Below are 20,594 nucleotides of genomic sequence, written 5' to 3' on the forward strand. Positions count from 1 at the left end.
GGCCTCTCAAATTCTTGTGTTTTTGGACAGGGATCTCTAGACCAGCACTGCGCTGCACCAAATCACTCCTCACCAGACATAGACAAAATGTCCTATAAGTGGGGCAATCGAACTGTCCATTTGCCCTGTGCTATGCAGCTTTCCTAAAGGATCTGCTCTCTATTCCCCTTAACATCTGTGGCAGGCAATCTTCAGTAGTATCCAACATCCACATGTACATTGACAAACACTCTTCCACCTTAAAAACAGTCCAGAGACTCAAAGCAAAACTTCTGTTTTGTGCACCACATGCTTTACTGGATGAAGGAGAGCTACCTGTGCTAAAGCTGGAGGCTCCAAGAACTCCCGAACCAGGGAGCCTGAATGTGTCTAAACCTCAGCAGGTGAAACCACACCAAACCTGCTATTAAAAAAAGCTAAGCTTTACTGGCTGCCAGAAGAGACGAGGATGAAATTTAAGGCCCTACACACCACCCACAAAGTATATAGGCACAAAGATCCTGCTTACCTGAAGAAGCGGACACCTCACTAGATCCCTACCAGAGATCCTCGTTCCCAGTCAAGCCACTGGATTAACCTGCATGTCTTAAAACAAGTGGACCCAGTGGCAAATATCTGTGCGTAAGGACCAAGAATGGACCACCCTTAAACCAAGCACAACAGCTCAACCAAACAACGCAAAGTTCAGAAAACTCTTGAAAACAGAGTTCGCCTTCATCTAGGATTATCTAGGAACAAGGGTTGTGTTGAAGAAAATAGGACTCACCCTTACGGAATGGATGCAAATTTCCACTTCCAGCACTAACTGTAATTTGTACCCGATAGCGCTCTGAAGAAACCAAAAGGTAGCACGTATGGCTATTTAAAACTCCACAATACATTAACAGATAAGAACAAGGCAGTGGAGGGGGACAAAAACTAATATTTATACCCACATACTAAGGATCAATCAGAGTAGATAGATAGATGGAAAAAATATTCGTGGGCGGAAGACAGAGCAAGAATAAGGGCTTCCAACCACCAATAATTAATTAGAAACAATGGGAACATGAAAAGGTATTTAAAAAAATAATTTATTTATAATATTTAAAACAAAGACATTTTGTTTCTGAATGCTTATGTAAAGTAGAAGAGAAAATGTGTGATGTAATACAAAAATCGTTTTGAAGCTACACCTCAGCATCTGGGCAGACATTTGTTCAGATTATCTCTGTCCCGACAGCACGCAATCCCGACAGAGGAAGACCTCTTGCTGCTCTGTTCTCGGTGTAAGTCCTGGAAAGCGATTGTAATGATATCCTGAAGTATTTGGCTCTCTCTTATAGATCCACCAATGACAGATAGTCTTGGCATGAACATAAAGCTAATCAGGTCTCGAAGAGTGATGTAAAGAGAGCTGCTGTGTCTTGCAGTGTCATGTCAGTGGGCCGCTTGTCTCATCCTCGCACAGCAGAAATTCCTGGATTTCCTTCTTCATCTCAGCCCTAAAAGTACAAAAGGAAAGAGTGAATTTACAATAGACAGTGGAAGAAAGTATGCTGCTTGGCTCATTGTAGACTTAAACAGAAAAGGTTTTCACCCCCATTCCCCATCTACCCCCACCAGATCTCTATGCATACAGTGGTATTACAACTTCACAGTACTTGTTTCTAGTTAGGGCACTAGCCAGATCCTGTGAGGGGCTAGGAACACATTAGACCATTTTCAAGCTATGAAGAGGGGAGGCTGTATTAGGACGGTGTCGTGAAGAAGAGCAAGGATAATAAATCAGAGTCCGGAGCTAAGGTGCGTCTACCTTTCGCCTTGTTGTTCTCTGGTTGCTTGTGTAACTGATGACAAGTGTAAGTTAACTTGATGCTCTCTTTCCAATGTAGCCTTTCAGGTCCAGCCATCAGCCACAGTGAGTGGTTGGCCAGCAAAGTATTAATTAAGATATCCATGTTGGTCTAGCTTATCTGTCAGCCAATCAGTGTGAAGTGTATGTTGAAGGACATCTTACTTTCACTGGGTTGTGAAGCTCTGCTCTTTTCACTTGGCCTCATGCCTAAACTCACGATCTCTGGCACCATCATCTACCAGCCTCGCGGCTACACTGGGATTTGGAGCTCTACAACCCACAACGCAATCTCTTCTGTCATACTTAAAAGCGCCAATTTCACTCTACTTGGTGACCTAAACATGCACTTAGAAGATGTCACCTGCACACTTAGTCAAGCACTTAGACAACCTGGGCGCTTTGAACGTTAAGTTAATAAATTCTTCCCCATTTTTCTAATATTACAGGCGTCACCACGGATTCTCCTGTTCCGCTACTCTGGTCTGACCACTTTGCAATAACCTTTTCTATACCTTTTCATTCCTCATACACTCCGGCTGCAGTCTGACCCAAAGCCATGGCCAGAAACGGGGCCAAACTTGACACTTCTGCACTAACACGTGCTTGCGGAGTACCTTACCTTCGCTAGCACAAAATGTTGAAGAAGATCAATCTACGATCGACAACTGGCTCAGAAACTCTCTAGATATAATCTTACCAGTCAAACCGAAATCCTCATCCAGGCAACATGCCCCTGCCCCCTGGTTTAATGAATCTTTACAGGCAGAAAAGAAACTCCGTAAGCGATTAGAAAGAGCTTGAAGGAAGCTATAGGACAAACTCAAAAAAGAAATACAAAATAGCCTTGAGTCAGTATCATGTGCGCTGCAGAAATGCGTGAGCTTTGTTCTATTCAGAGAAAAAAAAAAATCTCTCAAGCATAAAACTGCCCCAAAACACTTTTTAATGTGGTCCAAGATATCCCTCGTGGTCACAAACTCAATGCGAGGAGCTTGCTGACTTCTTTGTTAAGAAGGTCACAGATATTCAGCTTACCCTGGCTGTAACTAAGAATGACAACAGCCAGTCAAGGAGCAACAGCCCAAGATCTAATTCCACTTTATGTTCCACCAGGGAAGTAACTCCTTTGGCGCCAGGCTGCTCAACCGCAAAATTGCAGTCTTTGCTTCCCTTGGATTATCCTCACCTTCTGGACCTATTGCTGTCAATCATATCGGGCTCACTGCTAGCGCCTCTCCCCCCCCTGGCCAAATTGAGCTTACTGAGCCATCATCTTGTGTAGTTGGTAGTAGAACTTTTAAACTCTTCTCTACGCGAGGTGAATCTGCCCAAAGTATGGACACATGCTATAGTTCTTCCCCTGCTAAAGAAACCCCACTTGGACTCTGACAACAGGTCCAATTTTAGGCCAATTTCTTTGCTTTCTATCTTGTCGATGATTTTAGAAAAACATGTAAATGCCCAGCTGACCTCATTTGTGGAGACCCAGGATGCCCTCCACCCCTCCCAGTCAGGCTTCAGAGCCGTGCACAGTACCGAATCCACCCTTCTAGGAGTCACAGAACATCTAAGGCAGCTCCTGGATACGGGCAGCACAGCTGCACCGATTCTATTAGATCTCAGTGCGGCCTTCGATACTGGGTCCCATGGCAGTCTCGTTGAAACACTGATCCAACTAGGCCTCCAAGGTACAGCGCTTGCATGGATATCCTACTTGTCGACGGACCGCACTTTTCAGTTCTTCTCATCAAATGTAGTGTCTAGGCCACACTCACTCACCTCGGGAGTCCCGCAGGGACCCATCCTTAGCCCCATGCTCTTTAACATCTATGTCCGCCCTCTTTCCCCCCCCCAAACTGCCCCCCCCCCCCTCCAGCGCCACTGACTGACAGCACGGGACCTGAGGACTAAGGTCGGAGCTGAACCCGAGAGTGAGGCAGGCGGAGACCTTCTGCTTCTAGGTGGTCAAGCAGAACCTGAGCAAGGGCACTTGCTAAGCTGGGGCGAGCCCCAGTGGTAAATACCGGCCTGCTGTGCTGCGGGGTGGGGGGGGGATGCCGACTCGGTGCCCCCCCGAATGCTGCTTCCACAGCCCAGGAAATGAGAAAAATACAGCTGTGCAAGTGGACACCAGGTCCTACTGCCCTGGTGGGAACTGACTGCCTGAAGTCACCCATGGTGAAAAGCATCGCTGTTGATCAGGAAAGTGTGCGACTGCCACACGAGGGCCGCTCGTGTGTGAGCTGCAAGGGGACTCCACGTGGGGTACAGACCAAGGGTATCCAGGTAAGGAACAAGCAAAGGAGATCCCCATATGAACCTTCCCCCCCACCCCCCGGATGCTGAACCCCCTATGCTAGAGGCGTTGCACCACAAAGAGCAGCCCCAGCTACGACGGTAGCCATGAGAACAGGGTCACACGCAGCACTCCCTTGTCCTTCTATTCTGAGACTGGCCGACATAAGGCCCAATCCAGCAGAGAGTCAATAAAGCCCAGAGTCGCTGTTGTGTGTTGACTGTCCCGTGTGGCCCTATATGTCCACCAGACTGTCACAATGGGCAAAGATAAGACCCAGGCACAGCCGGTCCAAGGGAAAATAAATTAGTTTACCAAGCTCACCAGGAGCCAGGGGTTGATAATACCAATAGGGACCCCAATATCGACTCGTTGGACGCCACCAAGATTACTCTCATCCTTCAAGTGATCAAAGACTCTAAACCGGCTCTGTGAGACAAGATCTGTATGGGGAGCAGTTGAGGTCGCTCTACTCCACCAGGACCTGCAAAAGCTTGTGAAGAGTACGACGAAGGTTGAAAGGATAAGTTACTTATCTGTAATCCTAGTTCTCTTCCAGGGGTATACTCAAAGTCATAAGCACTGAATAGTCCTGTCCACGTGCCGGGACCCTGGAGCAATAGCAAAAAAATAAAACAAAAAATATATATATATATCATATATTTCCAATATACACACACATGTATATAAATATGCAGCCTAATCAATAACATGAGGCTCAAATATGCCAGTATTGCATTGATTTGTTTTCATTTGAAGTACTTAGAACATAAAAAAAGAACATTTTCATTGACCCAGAGAAAAAATACCTCTAACGTGTTTTTGAACATAGCCTTTGTTTACAAAGGAAAAAGGCAAGGTAATAGTAGGCAGATTAGCCTAGAAAAGGCTGCATATAGAACACTCAGAAAAAACTGGTGCCGTGCCTTTAAGACCTCCAGGCTCCCATCATGCCCCACAGGTGACAGTTAGGTCAGGTCTTTTTGACAGCGTATAACATTGTATTCATAACATGAGTAGCAGACATATCCTTACAGACATGGTATTCGTCTGGGGAGGAGGGAGGGTTGCTTATGACTTTGATGAGTATACCCCTGGAAGAGAACTAGGATTACAGATAAGTAGCTTATCCTTTTCTTCCAGGGGATACTCATCAATAGTCATAAGCACTGAATAGAGTAGCAAGCCCATCCCTGGACCTTGCAGACGAAACCTGCAAAACAAGAACATTCTGTAGTCAAACAATTATCCAAATTCCTCAAGGATGCTTGTCCGAACAGAGCATACGCTTGAGTATCAGAATCTAGGCAGTAGTGGCGGGCAAAGGTGTGAACCGACCGCCATGTAGCCGCTTTGCATATCTCCTGAATAGGTACATTTTTAAGCAGTGCTGTAGTAGCCGCTTTACCTCTCGTAGAATGAGCCCTAAGCTGGCCAGGAAGCTGCTTATGAGCTAGCTGATAGGCCAATGTGATGCAAGACACTATCCATCGAGCCATGGATCTTTTAGAAGAAGGAAAACAAGTACGTATTGGACCATAGTTAACAAAGAGATGGTCAAACTTCCTTATATCATTAGTTCTGTCTAGATAGAGTTTTAGCACCCTGTTCAAATCAAGTGAATGCAAAGCTCTTTCAGGAGGCGTTGTAGGATTAGGAAAAAATGTGGGTAGAGTGATAGACTGATTAATATGAAAATCTGAAATCACTTTAGGCAGAAAACTCGGGCGAGTCCTCATGACCACTCAATTCGCATGGAACACGAGATAAGGCTCTGCGGAGCATAAGGCCTGAATCTCGCTTACCCTACGAGCCGAGGTAATCACTACTAGAAAAGCGACTTTCCAAGAGAGGCGCTGTAGAGAAGCCTTATGGATGGGTTCAAAAGGGGGGCCTATTAATTTAGAAAGGACCTCATTACGTTCCCAGGAAGGAGAAGGTAACCGAATTGGAGGGTAGACCTTTTTTAGCCCTTCCAGGAAGTCTTTAACAACTGGCATTTGATAAAAAGGAAATTTGAGTAGGAGACTTACTATAAGCTGTAATTGCTGATAGAGGAAAAACGTAAGCCTGCTTTAGCTAGGTACAAAAGATAAGGCAAAATAACCTGTCCTTGACCCCTGATAGGGTTATGACCATTAGCTATATACCATAAATAGAAACACTTCCATTTGAAAGCATATGACTTTCTCGTCGAAGGCCTTCTCGATTCCTTTAAGATCTGCATACGGAAGGTTGGGATGCAAGACCTTCCCTCCTGACCTGGTTAGCAGATGCATGGCAACCTTCTCTGCTGTGTCTTGGAGAGGTGTAACAAGTTTGTGTACCACCACTGGTGAGGCCACTCTGGTGCGATCAGGATCATTTCCGTCCTGGATTTGTAGAGCTTGTTGATCACCAGTGGTATGAGAGGGGCTGGTGGAAAGGCGTAAAGTAATTTCTCTGACCAGTCCATCAACAGTGCATTCCCTCTGGAGCCTGGTTGGGGGTACCTGGACGCGAATGCGAGGCATTTTGTGTTTGTCGCATATGCGAATAAGTCATTGTCTGGAGAAGCCCATGTCCGAAAAATATCTTGTGCTATTTCGTCTTTGAGCACCCAGTCGTGCGTGTTGATGAAGTTTCTGCTTCGGTCGTCCGCCTGTGTATTGAGGGCGCCAGGAAGGTGGACTGCAGTTATGGACATGTTCCTCGCCAGTAGCCATTTCCAAATTGCTTAAGCCTCCAGAGACAGTGGTCTTGATCTGGTCCCTCCCTGCTTGTTCTGGTAGTACATTGTTGTGGTGTTGTCCGTCTGAACCAACAGGGAGTGCGACTCCCTGGAGGGGAAGAATGCTTTGAGTGCCAGATGCACAGCTCCGAGTTCCAACATGTTGATGTGGTAAATTTTCTCCTTGTCCGACCACATTCCTTGTACCTCAAGAGAACCCATGTGAGCACCCCAGCCATGTAGAGACGCACCTGTGACAATACTCTGGGAATTTCCTGATGGAAAGGAACTCCTTGTAGAAGATTGGATCATTGCATCCACCATCTTATGGAGATTTGGACTGAGAGAGGAAGTGTTATGGTGTCCTCCCAACCATTTTAGGCTTGGGACCACTGGTCCTCTAGAGTTTGTTGTAAAGGCATCATGTGTAACTTGGCGTTCGGGACAATGAATATGCATGACTCCATCGAACCCAGCAGAGATGATACATGTCTGGCTGTAGGATGAGATGTTTTTAGAAGATTGCAACCATTGTGGAGTATTGATAATAGTCTCTCCTCTGAAGGAAACGCTCTTGCGCTTGCAGCGTCTGGCGTAGTGCCAAGTAGTGAATCCTTTGAGTAGGATATAGGATAGACTTTTTGAAGTGCACACCCAGGCCCAGTCGATTCAAAATTTGGATGCAGTAACTCAGATGATTCTGCAGGACACTGGGAGAGGCACTCTTGAGTAGCCAGTCATCTAGATAAGGATAGACTAAGATTTTTTGCTTCCTCAGGAAGGCCGCCACCACCGCCATGCATTTTGAGAAGGAGCGAGGAGCACACTTGAGTCTGAAAGGAAGGACTTTGAACTGGAAATAGTCTGGCTCTATCCTGAATCGAAGGAACTGCCTGTGTTTTTGAGAAATTGGGATGTGAAAATAAGCATCCCGAATGTCTATGGAGCACATCCAATCCCCTTGATGGATGCGTGGGGTGATTTGGTGTAAGGCCAGCATCCTGAATCTCCCTCTGAGAACGTATTTGTTTAAGAGTCCGAGATCTAGTATTGGCCTGAACTCCTTTTTTGGACCTTTCTTTGGAACCAGGAAGTAACGTATATAAATCACCTGTTGATCTTGTTGCAAGGGAACCCTTTCAATGGCCTGTTTTTGTAGCAGGATGGATACCTCCTCTTGCAGCAGATCTAGCTGACCGACTGGGATTTTTCGAGGAGGTACAGATGGTGGTGGAGACTTGAATCTGATGGAGTACCCATTCCGCACAATATTGAGTACCCATTTGTCCTGTGTTATTTATATCCACTCTTCCAAATGGAAATCTATACTTCCTCCCACCGGAGTGGGTAACAGAGTTGGAGGAAGCAAGAACTCACTGCTTAGGTTGTGGTTTTGCAGTAGGAGGGGTTTGTCTAGAGCCACCTCTTCCTCTACCGGGTCTACGCTGATGGAAATGCAACCTTGCATGGTGTTGCAGAGAGGACCAATGAGGGTTTGAACCCTCTGCTGGTATGGACGACCTTCATAGGGTCGATAACGATGTCGAAAGTCCTTTTTTTTCCAAACCAACCGCCTTCAATGTATCCAGCTCGGATTTCATCCTTGACATCTCATCATCTGCATGAGAGCCAAAGAGAGATGTACCATTGAAGGTGGGGTTGAGTATTCTATGCTGGACTCCGGTTTCAGTCCTGTGAGTCTCAGCCAAGGGGATCTCCTAGCACAGATGTCATGAGAATAGCCATAGGCAGCAAGGTCTGAGAAATCAGCTGCTGCGCTGATGACCTGATTCGCCCCAAGACCTCCTTCGTGCAGAATCTCCTGAAAATCTTGCCGATCTTCTTTTGGCAATTTTTCTGTAAAGCATGAGAGGGAGTCCCACGGTGTACGGTCATAACGACCTAGTAGAGCAGATGCGCTTGCCACCTTCATGAAAGAGGCAGAGGTGTTACACATTCTCTTTCCAATGGCGTCTGTGGCTTTGCTGTCCTTGTCAGGGGGAACAGTAGATGACGAGGCCCCCGTGTGACCTTTCCTTGCAGGCGATACTATGACAGAGTCTGGTGGTGGGCCGACCTCACAAAAAGAGGGTCATGCTCAGGAGCCCTGTACTTTTTTCATATCCTCTGATGCTGCTCCCACCAAAGCCGGTGTCAGGTAAGTGTGGAGAGCTGGTTCTAGTAAGCCAGGCACCAAGGGAAGAAGAGGTCTAGTGGAAGACCTGTGATGCAGAGTCTCGAAAATTACAGATGTTGATAGAACAGCTGTAGGCACCTCAATGTTGAGCTTCGAAGCCCCTATGCACAACACCTGATTAAATGTGATAATACTATCTACTGGAGACACTCTAGCCGTCGGAGTGGATGACAGAGTCAGAGAGTAGTAAGCCTTTGATGATGATGATGACGATTTCGAATACCACGACGAAGGCCTGTGTCTTCGTTTTCTGGTTGAACTGTGCCTAGATCTGAGATGACTAAGAGGAGATCTTGACCTGTGTCTCCTAGAAGCTGTGGACTTTTGAGGTGTAGAATGTTGCACTTGCCTGTCAGGTGAATGAGAAGGCGAGTATATTTGCGAGTAGTCTGACCCAATGGTAATTTTCTGCCTCTTCCATTTTCTTATACTCTCCAACCACCTTGTGGAGAGGTTAGTCGGAGGTGTATGTTGCACTGGAACCGGAGAGCCCTCCGGCGTTAGTTGGACGATTCGCAATTCTGGAGAGGATGAAGTACTCCTAAATGCCAGCTCTTTACCAGTCAGAACGTGGATCTCCAACGACGTATCCCTTGACTTCAACCCTGGTGAGCGATCTGTTCTCAACCTCTTGGCTGGTGGAGACCTATCAGTGGAAATAGGCCTCGACGTCGACCTTCGACGCCGACCCAGTCAGTGACCTTCTCGACGTTGGAGATGACCTTTTTCTTGATGTCGGAGACTTCCTCGCGGGTGAGTTCCTTGACATCAATCTTCGACGGCGATACTCACCTTGCCGACGAAATAGTTGAACGGCTACGAGTGCGTGCCGGACTGGTCTATGTTTTATGTACCTTCGACGTCGGTGGTGTTCTCGATGGCGACCTCACCTGCCGGTGATGTGTCTTCGAAATCGAGCGTCTGCCTTCCACCATCGTAGGCAAGCCTGACTCGGACCGCCTGCGAGAGGAAGTCAACATCGGTCGGTGAGAGGCTTAGCAGTACCTGTATTAATTCCCTTCGACAATGAAACAAGTCTTCGACATCGTTCTCGGCACCGGGGATTTCGACGCTGAAGAAGAGCACATGGGAATTTGACGTCGACCTATCCCTCGACAGCAAATTTGACTGATGTCTTCGTTTTTCACCTTTTTTCTTGCGCTCTGGTCTTCTCTGAGAGGAGGGCTCTTTAGAGGAACGTCCTTCCTTGCCTCTAGCGGATTTTCCTCTCTGCTGCATAGAATGAAGCTTAATCTTCTCTCTTTCACGAAGAGTTCTTCTTGAAAATTGTTGGCAGTAGAAGAACTTTTCAGGTGTGTGTAGATGGTAGACACAGAATATAGACTGAGTGCGGATCAGACTTTGCCATTTTCTTCCCACAGGAAGGGCACTTATTAAATAAGGCCGGCATTCTGACAGAAAAAATAGCTGCAAAGTCTGAAAAAAAAATGAGAATAGTTCAATAGTTCCTAAAAGCGTAGAGTGAAGACAAAAAATGTCATTTGAAAAGATCAATTAGTGACAAAAAACACTAACTGAAGAGCTCAATGCTCCAGGATCCTCACAGAAGGAGCCAGGAAAAAAAATAACTGACCTAATGGTCACCTGTGGGGCATGATGGGAGCCTGGAGATCTTAAAGGCACGGCACCAGTTTTTTTCGGAGTGTTCTCTATGCAGCCTTTCCTAGGCTAATCTGCCTACTATAATTTGCCTTTTTCCTTTGTAAATAAAGGCTATGTTCAAAAACACGTTAGAGGTATTTTTTCTCTGGGTCAATGAAAATGTTATTTTTATATGTTCTAAGTATTTTAAATGAAAATATTCAATGCAATACTGGCATTTTTGAGCCTCATATTATTGATTAGGCTGCATATTTATATACATGCGTGTATATTGGAAATATATGCATAATATATATATATAGGTGTATATGCATATATTTTTTGTTATTGCTCCAGGGTAACCGCACGTGGGCGGGACTATTCAGTGCTTATAACTAATGATGAGTATTCCCTGGAAGAGAAACAGAGTCTCCAATGTAGAAGACAAAATGACCTCACTTTATAAAGAGGTTAGGCAGTTGCAACACTTGCCAGTGGGTCTGGAAAAGACGGCGGAAGAAGCAGAGGGCCACTCCAGGAGGAATAACCTGTGGTTGGAGGTGATCCCAGAAGGAGCTGAGGGCACCAGACCCGAACAATTCCTCACCACCTGGCTGCAAGCCTGCCTCCCTGAGGTGTGCCCATTGTTGTATTACACTCTGGAGAGGGCCCACAGATCTCTGGCTCCCCGCCCTCTGTCCGGGCCCCCGCATCTCATTAGCATGTGGATCCTCAACTATGCCGACAGGGACTTTATCTTGTGCTCCGCTAGACAGTGGAAAGAATGGATGTGTGAATTCACCAAAGTTCTCCTGTTCCCAGACTATACCATCAAAGTTCAGCAAATGTGCCAATCCTTTGTGGGGGTCATGCAGAAACTCAGGGCAATGCAAATTCCATACATGTGGATATTCACTGCCGGCTGAAAGTGATGTTCGCAAGGAAATCACTATTCTTTGACACTCTGGAGGCAGCATGGGAGTGGGTGGAGGAGCGACGACCTCTCCAGCTGCAGACAGTCCTCCAGGTCGATCATCACGAGGGGAGGAACCAAGAGGAGCACTCGCAATTGACCACTTCCAGCCCCAAAGAAAAGAGGATTCTGCCTCAGACAGGGATGTCTGCGGGAGATTGGGTGCCTCGTCCTCTTCGAAAGCAGGCACCGACTTAGCCTGGCCTGAATGATGTCATTAGGCTCTACCACTAAACTGCTGTTGTGTGGGCAAGTGTGGACCATGGTCTGACAAAAGACTGTATTGCATAACCTCTAGCCACTAATCAATCCTGAACAATATACACACAGGACAAGATGATCTCTTTGGTTTTTCCTCAGTTAACTCTATATTAGTTTGTTGAATGGAAGGTGGTTGTTGAATGGATGGTGGTTGTTGACTGGGAATGGAGACATGGGAGGTGAGGAGTGGGATGGGTGTTGAAAGAAAGACAAAAATCCGATGTATATTGGGGGTTAGTTGGGGCAGAGAGGTTGTCCTGGGTGGTGAGCTGCAATATTGTTTTTCGCAAGAGGTTGTACATTCAACGTTCTTTTTGGGGAAAGCATAGTGCTAAAAAAAAAAAAGAAAACTTACCTGAAGAGCAATATTTGGGTATGGGTTTTATTCTTGTGCCGCTTATGGTTCTAAATTGCAAAGCAGAAGAACAATCTAGAAGATTGTTTTATCATTGAGCAATACCTCTGGATGCCCTACCCTGCAGGGTATGATGCTGGCCATCTTCGGTTTTACAGACAACCACCATTTAAACCAGAACCTGAGTTCAGCCACATTTTCAGAACATTAAAAAATTAGTTTCATGCAACTACAATTCTCCATCGCAGGCATCTTTCAAAAATTCATACACATCATCGGGCTGGGAATCCAATGTACATTTAAAAGTGGAGTAATATTAACATGCATCCTGCAAAAGAGTGCATATCCAAATCCTTGCAAATGGCTGGAAACTTCAGCTTGAGAGGTGGATGTGCTGTGAACTGCATTTTGAAAGCTGCTACCAAACTTCAGAAATTCCTTTCACACAAGTATGAAAAGCACTTAATGAGCGTCAAAACAAGGTGACAGAAGCCATGCATGTGAATCTACGAAAGACACCCAAATTGGAGAATTGTAATTCAGCTAAGTAATTTTTTATTCTTCACTATTGGTTCTTTCACTGAGTCACATGCTTGAATCATGAGTAGCAAGCAGAAGAAATGGTCAGGTAGAGAGGCTCAAATAACTGAAAAAGATGCTAGAGCTCCACTCATCTCACTGTGGGATCAATTATTGACTTAATAACCAGACTATAAAGGGAGAGGTATGGCATGTTTACCATGTCACCACTTTATGTATGTCCAAGAGGGAAAATTCTGCAAAGATAGTTGCCGTCATCACCCCTAGTGGGATACAACGCTGCTGTAAGTGGTCTGACTCCTTTGGCATGGCAGAAAGATACAGGTGGCGATCCATCTGGCTGCTTTCTATATAGACTCAACATGGCCTTTATTCTCCTCCCTAAAGACTACAAAAAGCTATTCTGTCTTTCTGAACAACTTGGATCTGTTTTACTAAAAGTTATGCAGCCAAGAGAGTCAAAGTCATCTCCTTTGCCCAAGTCATGATTGTAAAGATCACGGGATGAAAAATAAGCTTGTTGATATGTAATCAGCGCAGAATTTTCAGAATAAACTTCAGATTGGGGTTCAGTGTAACTCCGTTGTTAAGGAAACAGAGGTGTGCTTCTTTATTTAACAACAGATGTATCCAACCCATGCATCTGGCAGATGAAATGGCTTTCCTGGAAAAAGTACTTAATGTCCGCTTTATGCATTTGCCAGAAAGAAGAGTTTAAAAGGACTGTATTCAGCTCCTACGTTTAGCTGGTACAGGATGAGGTGGAGTGAGAACCAGGATGGGATCCCTATCTGTCCTTCAAGATAGCAGCCATGAGGACCGACACCGAAGAAACACAAAAGCCAGGCTGAGGCTAGTGCAGGAGTTAGGGCAAGGTTTCATGCCGCCACAGTTTGCAGACTCTTTCACCTCCACTATATAAATAAACTTTAGGAATTTATGGAATGTGTAAATTGTGGAAGAGATCTTGTTGCTTCAACAATCTGTTGGCATTCGGCTGAAATGCTTAGAAAACTCAACTCTGCTAGTTCAGAGCGAGATAGTCAAAGGAAGGGACACTTGTTTGTGGTGAAGAACCTTGCAGCTGATCTTCATGAGGAGTGTTGGAGGCAACTTGAACATGCATGGATCGTCAACTGAAAACTAAAGGAAGTCCATTAGCCATACTAGGGGACCCAGGCTGCGGCTCCCACTAGAGCATGGCTAGATACCTAGGGATGACGCAAAACAGTGGAACTGCATGGACAAAGACACCGAACCAACAAAATCAGAAAAGCCTCCTCCTGATATCTATAGTTGCCACTGTCTGATGGTGAAGCACTGGCATTTGGTGCTGGAGACTGTCATGACGAGTCAAGGAGCCGTATTTGTAGAACACAAGGCATGTGTCAGGAACTATTTCTCCTTCTGAGGGACCCTGCCAGGTTTTCGGTCTTCACTGTCAGATTTTCTACATTGATAAAGACACTTTTCTACAGAGCACTTGCCATGTTTCTGAGCTTCAAGTAAAAGCTACCAGAACCTAGGGTCACCTTCCTTCCTTAAATGAAATTTGCAATGCTTTTGATAAGTTGTAACATGAAAGCATATGTTCTATCGGTCAACTGAAACAAAGACCTTCTTGGCTACGAGAAAGAGGACATCCTGAGTGTTACCATACTGAACAGTTGTGTCCTGAGATACTTAAAAAGGCGCAGAAGGGACAGGGTAGTCCTACACCATACAGATATGTTTGTGAGACTCCTCCCAGGAGCATGTAAAGGCTCACTTTACCCATGAACTTCAGGCAGACATTGGTGCTTTCTTGTGTGTAGTTGGAGGTTCTGAAGAAACTGTGGGGTATGGCCATAACAGCAATAGCCAGAGCCCATCTGTTATGTTAAATGCCATGCTTGCAGGTGAGAACTAGGAAGCAGCAGAGTTATCTAAATGGAGAGGTGGGTCAGTGACTGATCCGATGCTCTTCTTTTTGCCACAGGTCGGGTGTGCTGGCATTTCTGCTTGAAAAAATAAGTTTTCAGCTCCTTAGCAAGAGCTCCTGGCACAATTAACACACACCCTTCGAAGTCATGAAGATTTTGTATATAATGCAAGGGAAAGTCTACTGAACTGCAGGAAACCTTGCTCTACCACCTGCACTTTCTTCAGCCCAACCTTTGCTATTCTTCAGTGTAGGTCCATATGGAAGCCCTCTCAAGATACTCTTTGCACGACTGTCACATTTATTGAAAGCAAGTGTGCTGTATTGGTTGTTCCCCTGACCCAGAGCTCTGGCTGATATACCCAGAGAGAATGCCCGGGCTGCAGCTAGGCTTGAAGGTTAAACTCTGAAGGAGGAACAAAATGATGTAAAGAAAGAAAGAGCCATCTGCGAACAAGCCAGTATCTGCGTCCATCATTCTTCAAGACATAATGAATTGTCATTAGAAAAGAAAGGTTCTAAGTCTAAATAAATGCAGTAGAACATTTGGAAAATGGTAGCATCTGAGGGAGTTTGAGTTCAGGACACACCCTTCTCATTAGCTAGAGTTCAAGTATTTTACAATGATGTGGGAGTTGCCCATTGAGCTAAATTACCTCCATGGAGATTAATAGTGATATTGTTTTTAATGTACCCGGGATTCTGTAATTTACCAGGAATTATTTAAACATGTGAATCCAATGCTGGAGAAGTAAACTAGATTCACTACATCTACATTTATATCAGTAGACAGCAGAGTCAGTGTCTATGCATGAAACCTCCAATGATGACGACTTTTACAAAACAACTGTATACACCTTTGATTTACATCTTCAATCCTGGGACTTTAGTAAAGTGAATGTTTGTCGGTTGCAATTGTGATAGGGTACAAGTCAAAAAAGAGGCACGGGGGACCAGGAAGACATGCAATACTGCGACAAAACAAATGGGTGCAGAAGGAGCAGGACAGCTGATTAGTGGTGCAATCGTGCAGTGCGCTGTAGGCATGGTCAGGGGGCATGCCCTTAGTTCCCCTTCGTATAAAAGCAGTGCTCATGGGGCACCTGTAGTAAATATAGTTAGGCTCTGCTTGAGTCTATTTTCCAGCAACACACTGCTCCGTGAGCACTACAGGTCTGTAGGTTGTACTTGCACAGTCCAAACCTAGCTAGGACATAACCGAACACTGATGAGCAACAGAGTGCTGGGTAGGAAAACTGTAATGTATCTGTCTGTGCATTCATCTGCAGGCTGGTAGTGCAGAGTTCCTAGTATAAAGTTACTTGTAAGGAGCAGGTTTGTCCTTGGGTGTGTCTATTGGTTGTCTACACTGCAAGGAGTAAATCTGTGTGCCGGCCTTCTGCTTTATATTTTCCTATGGTAGGTTCAGCTGTGCTCGGGCCTTTTCTGTCGCAAACCGTGCGCTCTAGGCAGGTTCCACAGGGAGCAGAAGCCTGGGTCGGGTTCTTGTTAAATAGGGTACTCATTGCACAGGGGACTCCAATCAACAAGTCTGCTGCCTTAAAAACTAGTATTCACAGAGCTGACAGCATTGAGAGGACTGTGCTCTGTGATCATTTTAAAGGTTTTTTTTTTTTAGAAAGAACAATCTGTTATCGCTACATACCTACGATTCTGCTGATCGGCCTGTAAAAGGATATAGGGAGGCAACATATCCATGGACCTCTGCAGAAAAAACAGAAAGAACATGCAAAGTTAGAAGTCAGCAAGAAACTGCAGTCACATTAGCAGGATGGGAGCAATTCTAACAGCAGTGTTCCAAGTGCTGGGAGTAAATGTAATTTTCTATGTAATTTCTTTCCACTAACACTTCAACCCTTACTGTTGTTTAATTATGACGGCACACTCACTTCTTCTGTTCTAAATACTGTGAAATCATCTAAAAAGGTTAGATTACATTGAAGAGGGAGTCCGGGTCGAAAGAGAGAAACAAATAATGTGTCAAAGCATTAGATGAAACATCAAAGGATGGACCAGAATGAGAAATTCACAAAATGCTAAAAATGCTTAAGGGTGACTGTCAGTGATCAACTCAAAAGCAAAGGTGTGTTATCAGATTCTCCTTATTTCAGTGAAGAATTGGGCACAGAGTTTTCCGCACAGCTGAACACAGGGTGTAGAGAACCATTACTGTGATTTTAAGGTGAGATGGTCTGGTGGGTGTGATAATGGTTGGAGAACAAGAGGACAAGTCAACTACACTGGACATCTCCTCTGTGCATCAAAGTTCACAGCTTGGTGCACATTAATAGCCCTGAGGAATGACCTACCAAAACAGAGTGGTTAGAAACATGTTAACCCTGGTGTTAAATCAGACACCCAGCCTGTACTATGGATACACACACCTCTCAAATATTTGGCTCATTCAGAAAACTGGGAGTTTAACAGGGTTAGAAGTAGGGATACTGCAGCTCTTACACCTTGTTTCCTGTCACAGACTCTTCGTTCCTCCTTCTCTTTGGCACAATGCATGCATATACATTGTGTTTCTAACAAGACAGATAAAGATGCTATGAGGAGGGCTCCTAACATCGAGAGAGAGGCAGAGAAGGCATGCCCTTCCTCCTAACTGCAACATCCCAATACCTTTAAAAGAAGCTGGTTTCTTCTAATGCAAAAACATAAGATTCAGGTGGGAACTCTAATCCTTGCAAGGTTTTTGAATTCTCCTATAGAGGTAATTGGTCACCAACCCATCCATCCTACCAAAGCTAACTCTTCAGGGAAATCAGGCACACCTCAACCCCTTTCTTGTCCATAGACATCCACTCTCTTTTTTTACTGTGTGGGAAAAATAACAAACAGAGCATGTCATGTCCATAATAAAGCTGCAATCCACTTAAACTGCAGTGTTCCAGCAATAGCCCCAGCTTTCTATAGTTGCCATTGGAAGTGAAACCAGCAACACAATCAACCTTTAAGACTTGCTACTGCATGGATATGAATAAAAGATCACAATCCTTACAGTAAAGGCACCATCACCACTTCAGCTGTCCTAATTTACTAATGTAAGGACAGCAGCAAAGGTAGCATGACAGTCACCAACTGTAGAAAAACAGGTAATACTTCTTGCCCCCAACAAGCACCAGTCAATGCAGTACAAGTAAAGATAGCGCAGCTAGGGGTGGGTGGTATAAATTACAGTAACCTCAAGATAACAAGGGAGAGCAGGGCCTTTAAAGGAATATGTACACACAAGACAGATGATGGGCCAGGAAGGTAGTGCAAGTCCAAAGCAGGGGAATGTGGCACTTTCACATGGATTGAATCAGATTAAAGAAAGCAGTAATCTGAATCTTATTCTTCTGAGTTTTTGATAGGCTGAGTGGATGTGGAACTCTAAGAAAGAACGAGTTCGGGATCAGACACAAGGGACATTTACACTGTTGGGAGGGGAGAGGCTGAAAAGACATCAGTGAAGCCTGAATTCCAGTTTCCAGGCACATGTCCTAGGTTTGGATAAGTCATAGCCCTCTGGAATCAGTCCATTTCTTGACGTGGCCTTCAACCTAACCACTGGAAGTGCCAGCCCAGAGAACCACAGTGTACCACAACACCCCATGTTACTGTCCCACATCCTATGAATTATAAAAAAAACAACATTTTTATTGTATATATGCAGAAACAAAAGCAGTAAACAGAAGGAAAAAAAGGAAAAGTAATACAGGATGATCTACAATCACATAAGGAGTTGTAAAGCCCATCTTGGGCTGCAATTAAAGTACGTGCCATTTTACAAATCATCATCACAGGGGTTCCCACTCGGAGATCGTTGAGTGGGGCAATCCGAACATCACAACAGCACAGCAACAAAAGTCAATCTAGATTTACATACGTATTTAAAGAACAGGATATGCGCTCAAGGTTATCTCTTGCCTCCAGGTTCTGGACATATGTTCCACAGATCACACTCACTCTCCCATCATTCCACCAACTGCGTGTTTCCGCGAGGACATCGCATTCCGCACACGCCCATTTATGCAGCACACATACCCAGCATAATTTTTGGGTGGGGTTTGCGATTTCCAGGGCATGTCAATTAACCGTTTGAACAATATAAATGCCAAATCAACAAACTGATGCAAGTGTTTGTCCCCCTTGGCCCTTGTATGAATCCCAATAAACAGGACTCCGGTGTGATTTGGAGCGCCGTGTAAAACAATGCAGATGTTATTATTGTTTTCTCAGCCCAGGCATTCACCAGCACTGGGCATTCCTACCCCATGTGTATGAACCCCGCACCCATAGTTCCACATCTGGGATAAGCCAATGAGGCAGCTGGGAACAGGATCGGTCGTGGTGCAAGATATGTCTGGTGCACATAATTAAATTGCGTGTAGCGAAAGATGAGATTATGAGACACGCAGCAAACCTGTTGCAGGGCCTTGGTCCATTGCTTATCCGATAATGGCGCGTGTTAATTGCATGCCACGTTCCTGCGCCTTAGTGTCCGGTTGATAGCTGTGTATTAGTAAGGCCATATTAAGAGCAGTTATAAATCTGCGCACACCCCAATGTGTGAGGGCTGTGTGTAACGGGGGAGCTGTGGGAGGTTCCGCTCGACCCCACTACTGCGCCAAATATTGCATGATATGTCTAAAGGTGTCCGGCAGCAATGCATCTGAGTTCCTGCAAAGAGAGAAACAACCCCTCCCCACACAGGTCCCCCATATGTGTGAGCACCGCTTACCGCCAGCTCTTGGACCCTGTCATTACGGACAACACCTTGGAATGCTGTCGCCTGCCACTGAGAAATCAATTGGGCATATGCTGGCAGTAACGTCTTGCCATGGACATATTGCAGCCAACAGTATTGTGCAATCCGCGGTGGATGAAGGAGATGTGTACCCGATGAAAATAGCCAGGTATAAAGAGGTGACCCATTTAGAAATCTACTTACTGACATTGGTTGTGGGCAGGGGGCCTTCCTCCAACCATCGAACCGGCCACTGCAGCTGTGTCCACAACACAATATAGCTCAAAGTTAGGGGCCCGAGTCCCCCTTCCCTCATGGGTCTGAAGAGCATCACCCGGTGCCTACCGGAAACCCCAAATCTCCCCACCCTTTGACTTAACCTGTGAGCTAAGAATATACCTTTATTTTAAGAGGTAATTAGACAAAGACAGGCCAGAGAACCCAACAGACGAAACCTCCCCCACCGACCATAAAACAACTGCTCTTCAGTTCAGTAGTCAGAACCTTGGCCTGTTACCCAGTGGTGAAAGTTAAGCGTGGCCTTAACGAGACAGAACCTCCTTGTATTGCCATTTTCTGATCCTGATAGAAACTTGAAGGCTTTCCTGTAGCCCTCAGGGATGAGCTCAAAAAGGCACTGGCAAGTATTTGTGCAATTTGAACAAACATCCTAGAATATATACATCCCAGAACTGTCAGTGGTTAAAGGTTCGGTGGCTACCCAAGAATAAACTGGGATAAGCGTCCCTTTTTGTCCGTGGATAAAAAAATAGTTCAGTGGACACCCGTATGCCTGTGAATTTCGCCACCACAAACAAATTATGTCCATGTTCTACAGTGCAAGAGAAGCAGTCTCCTGAAGCTGTGACTTCTGGCTATCATCCTCAAGGTCCATACCGTTTGCTATGAACCTCTCACACCCTGAACATTATGGGAGACCCACTGGAGCCATTTCTGGTCCCAGGAATAAGGTCAAGTTACCACATTACAGCACAAGATCCTTAAACCAGACACCTCCTAGTGTTCAGTACCTCATGTAACAAGTGGCACCATTTTCAGTTTACATGTCCTCTCAAGCCGCTTTTGGCAATGTTCATGCAATATTGGCTCAGAACACTGATCAATCTTCTCTTAAGCCGGAGGATG

At 45.3% G+C, this 20,594-nt stretch overlaps 1 protein-coding gene across 1 annotated transcript in view; it reads right to left on the reverse strand.

The window, feature by feature from the left end:
• Nucleotides 1-1,055: 1,055 nt before the first annotated feature.
• The window catches only part of CTU2 (cytosolic thiouridylase subunit 2), a 150,708-nt gene continuing 131,169 nt past the window's right edge, over nt 1,056-20,594 (reverse strand). Inside the window, exons 14-15 of the mRNA XM_085637871.1 lie at nt 16,359-16,417; nt 1,056-1,484 (exon numbers count right to left, since the gene is read on the reverse strand). Coding sequence (XP_085493997.1) covers nt 1,415-1,484; nt 16,359-16,417 — 129 coding nt within the window. The 3' untranslated portion in view covers nt 1,056-1,414. The remainder of the gene's footprint in view (nt 1,485-16,358; nt 16,418-20,594) is intronic.

This window comes from Triturus cristatus, chromosome 12 (assembly GCF_964204655.1).
Source record: "Triturus cristatus chromosome 12, aTriCri1.1, whole genome shotgun sequence".
In the NCBI taxonomy this organism is placed as follows: domain Eukaryota; kingdom Metazoa; phylum Chordata; class Amphibia; order Caudata; family Salamandridae; genus Triturus; species Triturus cristatus.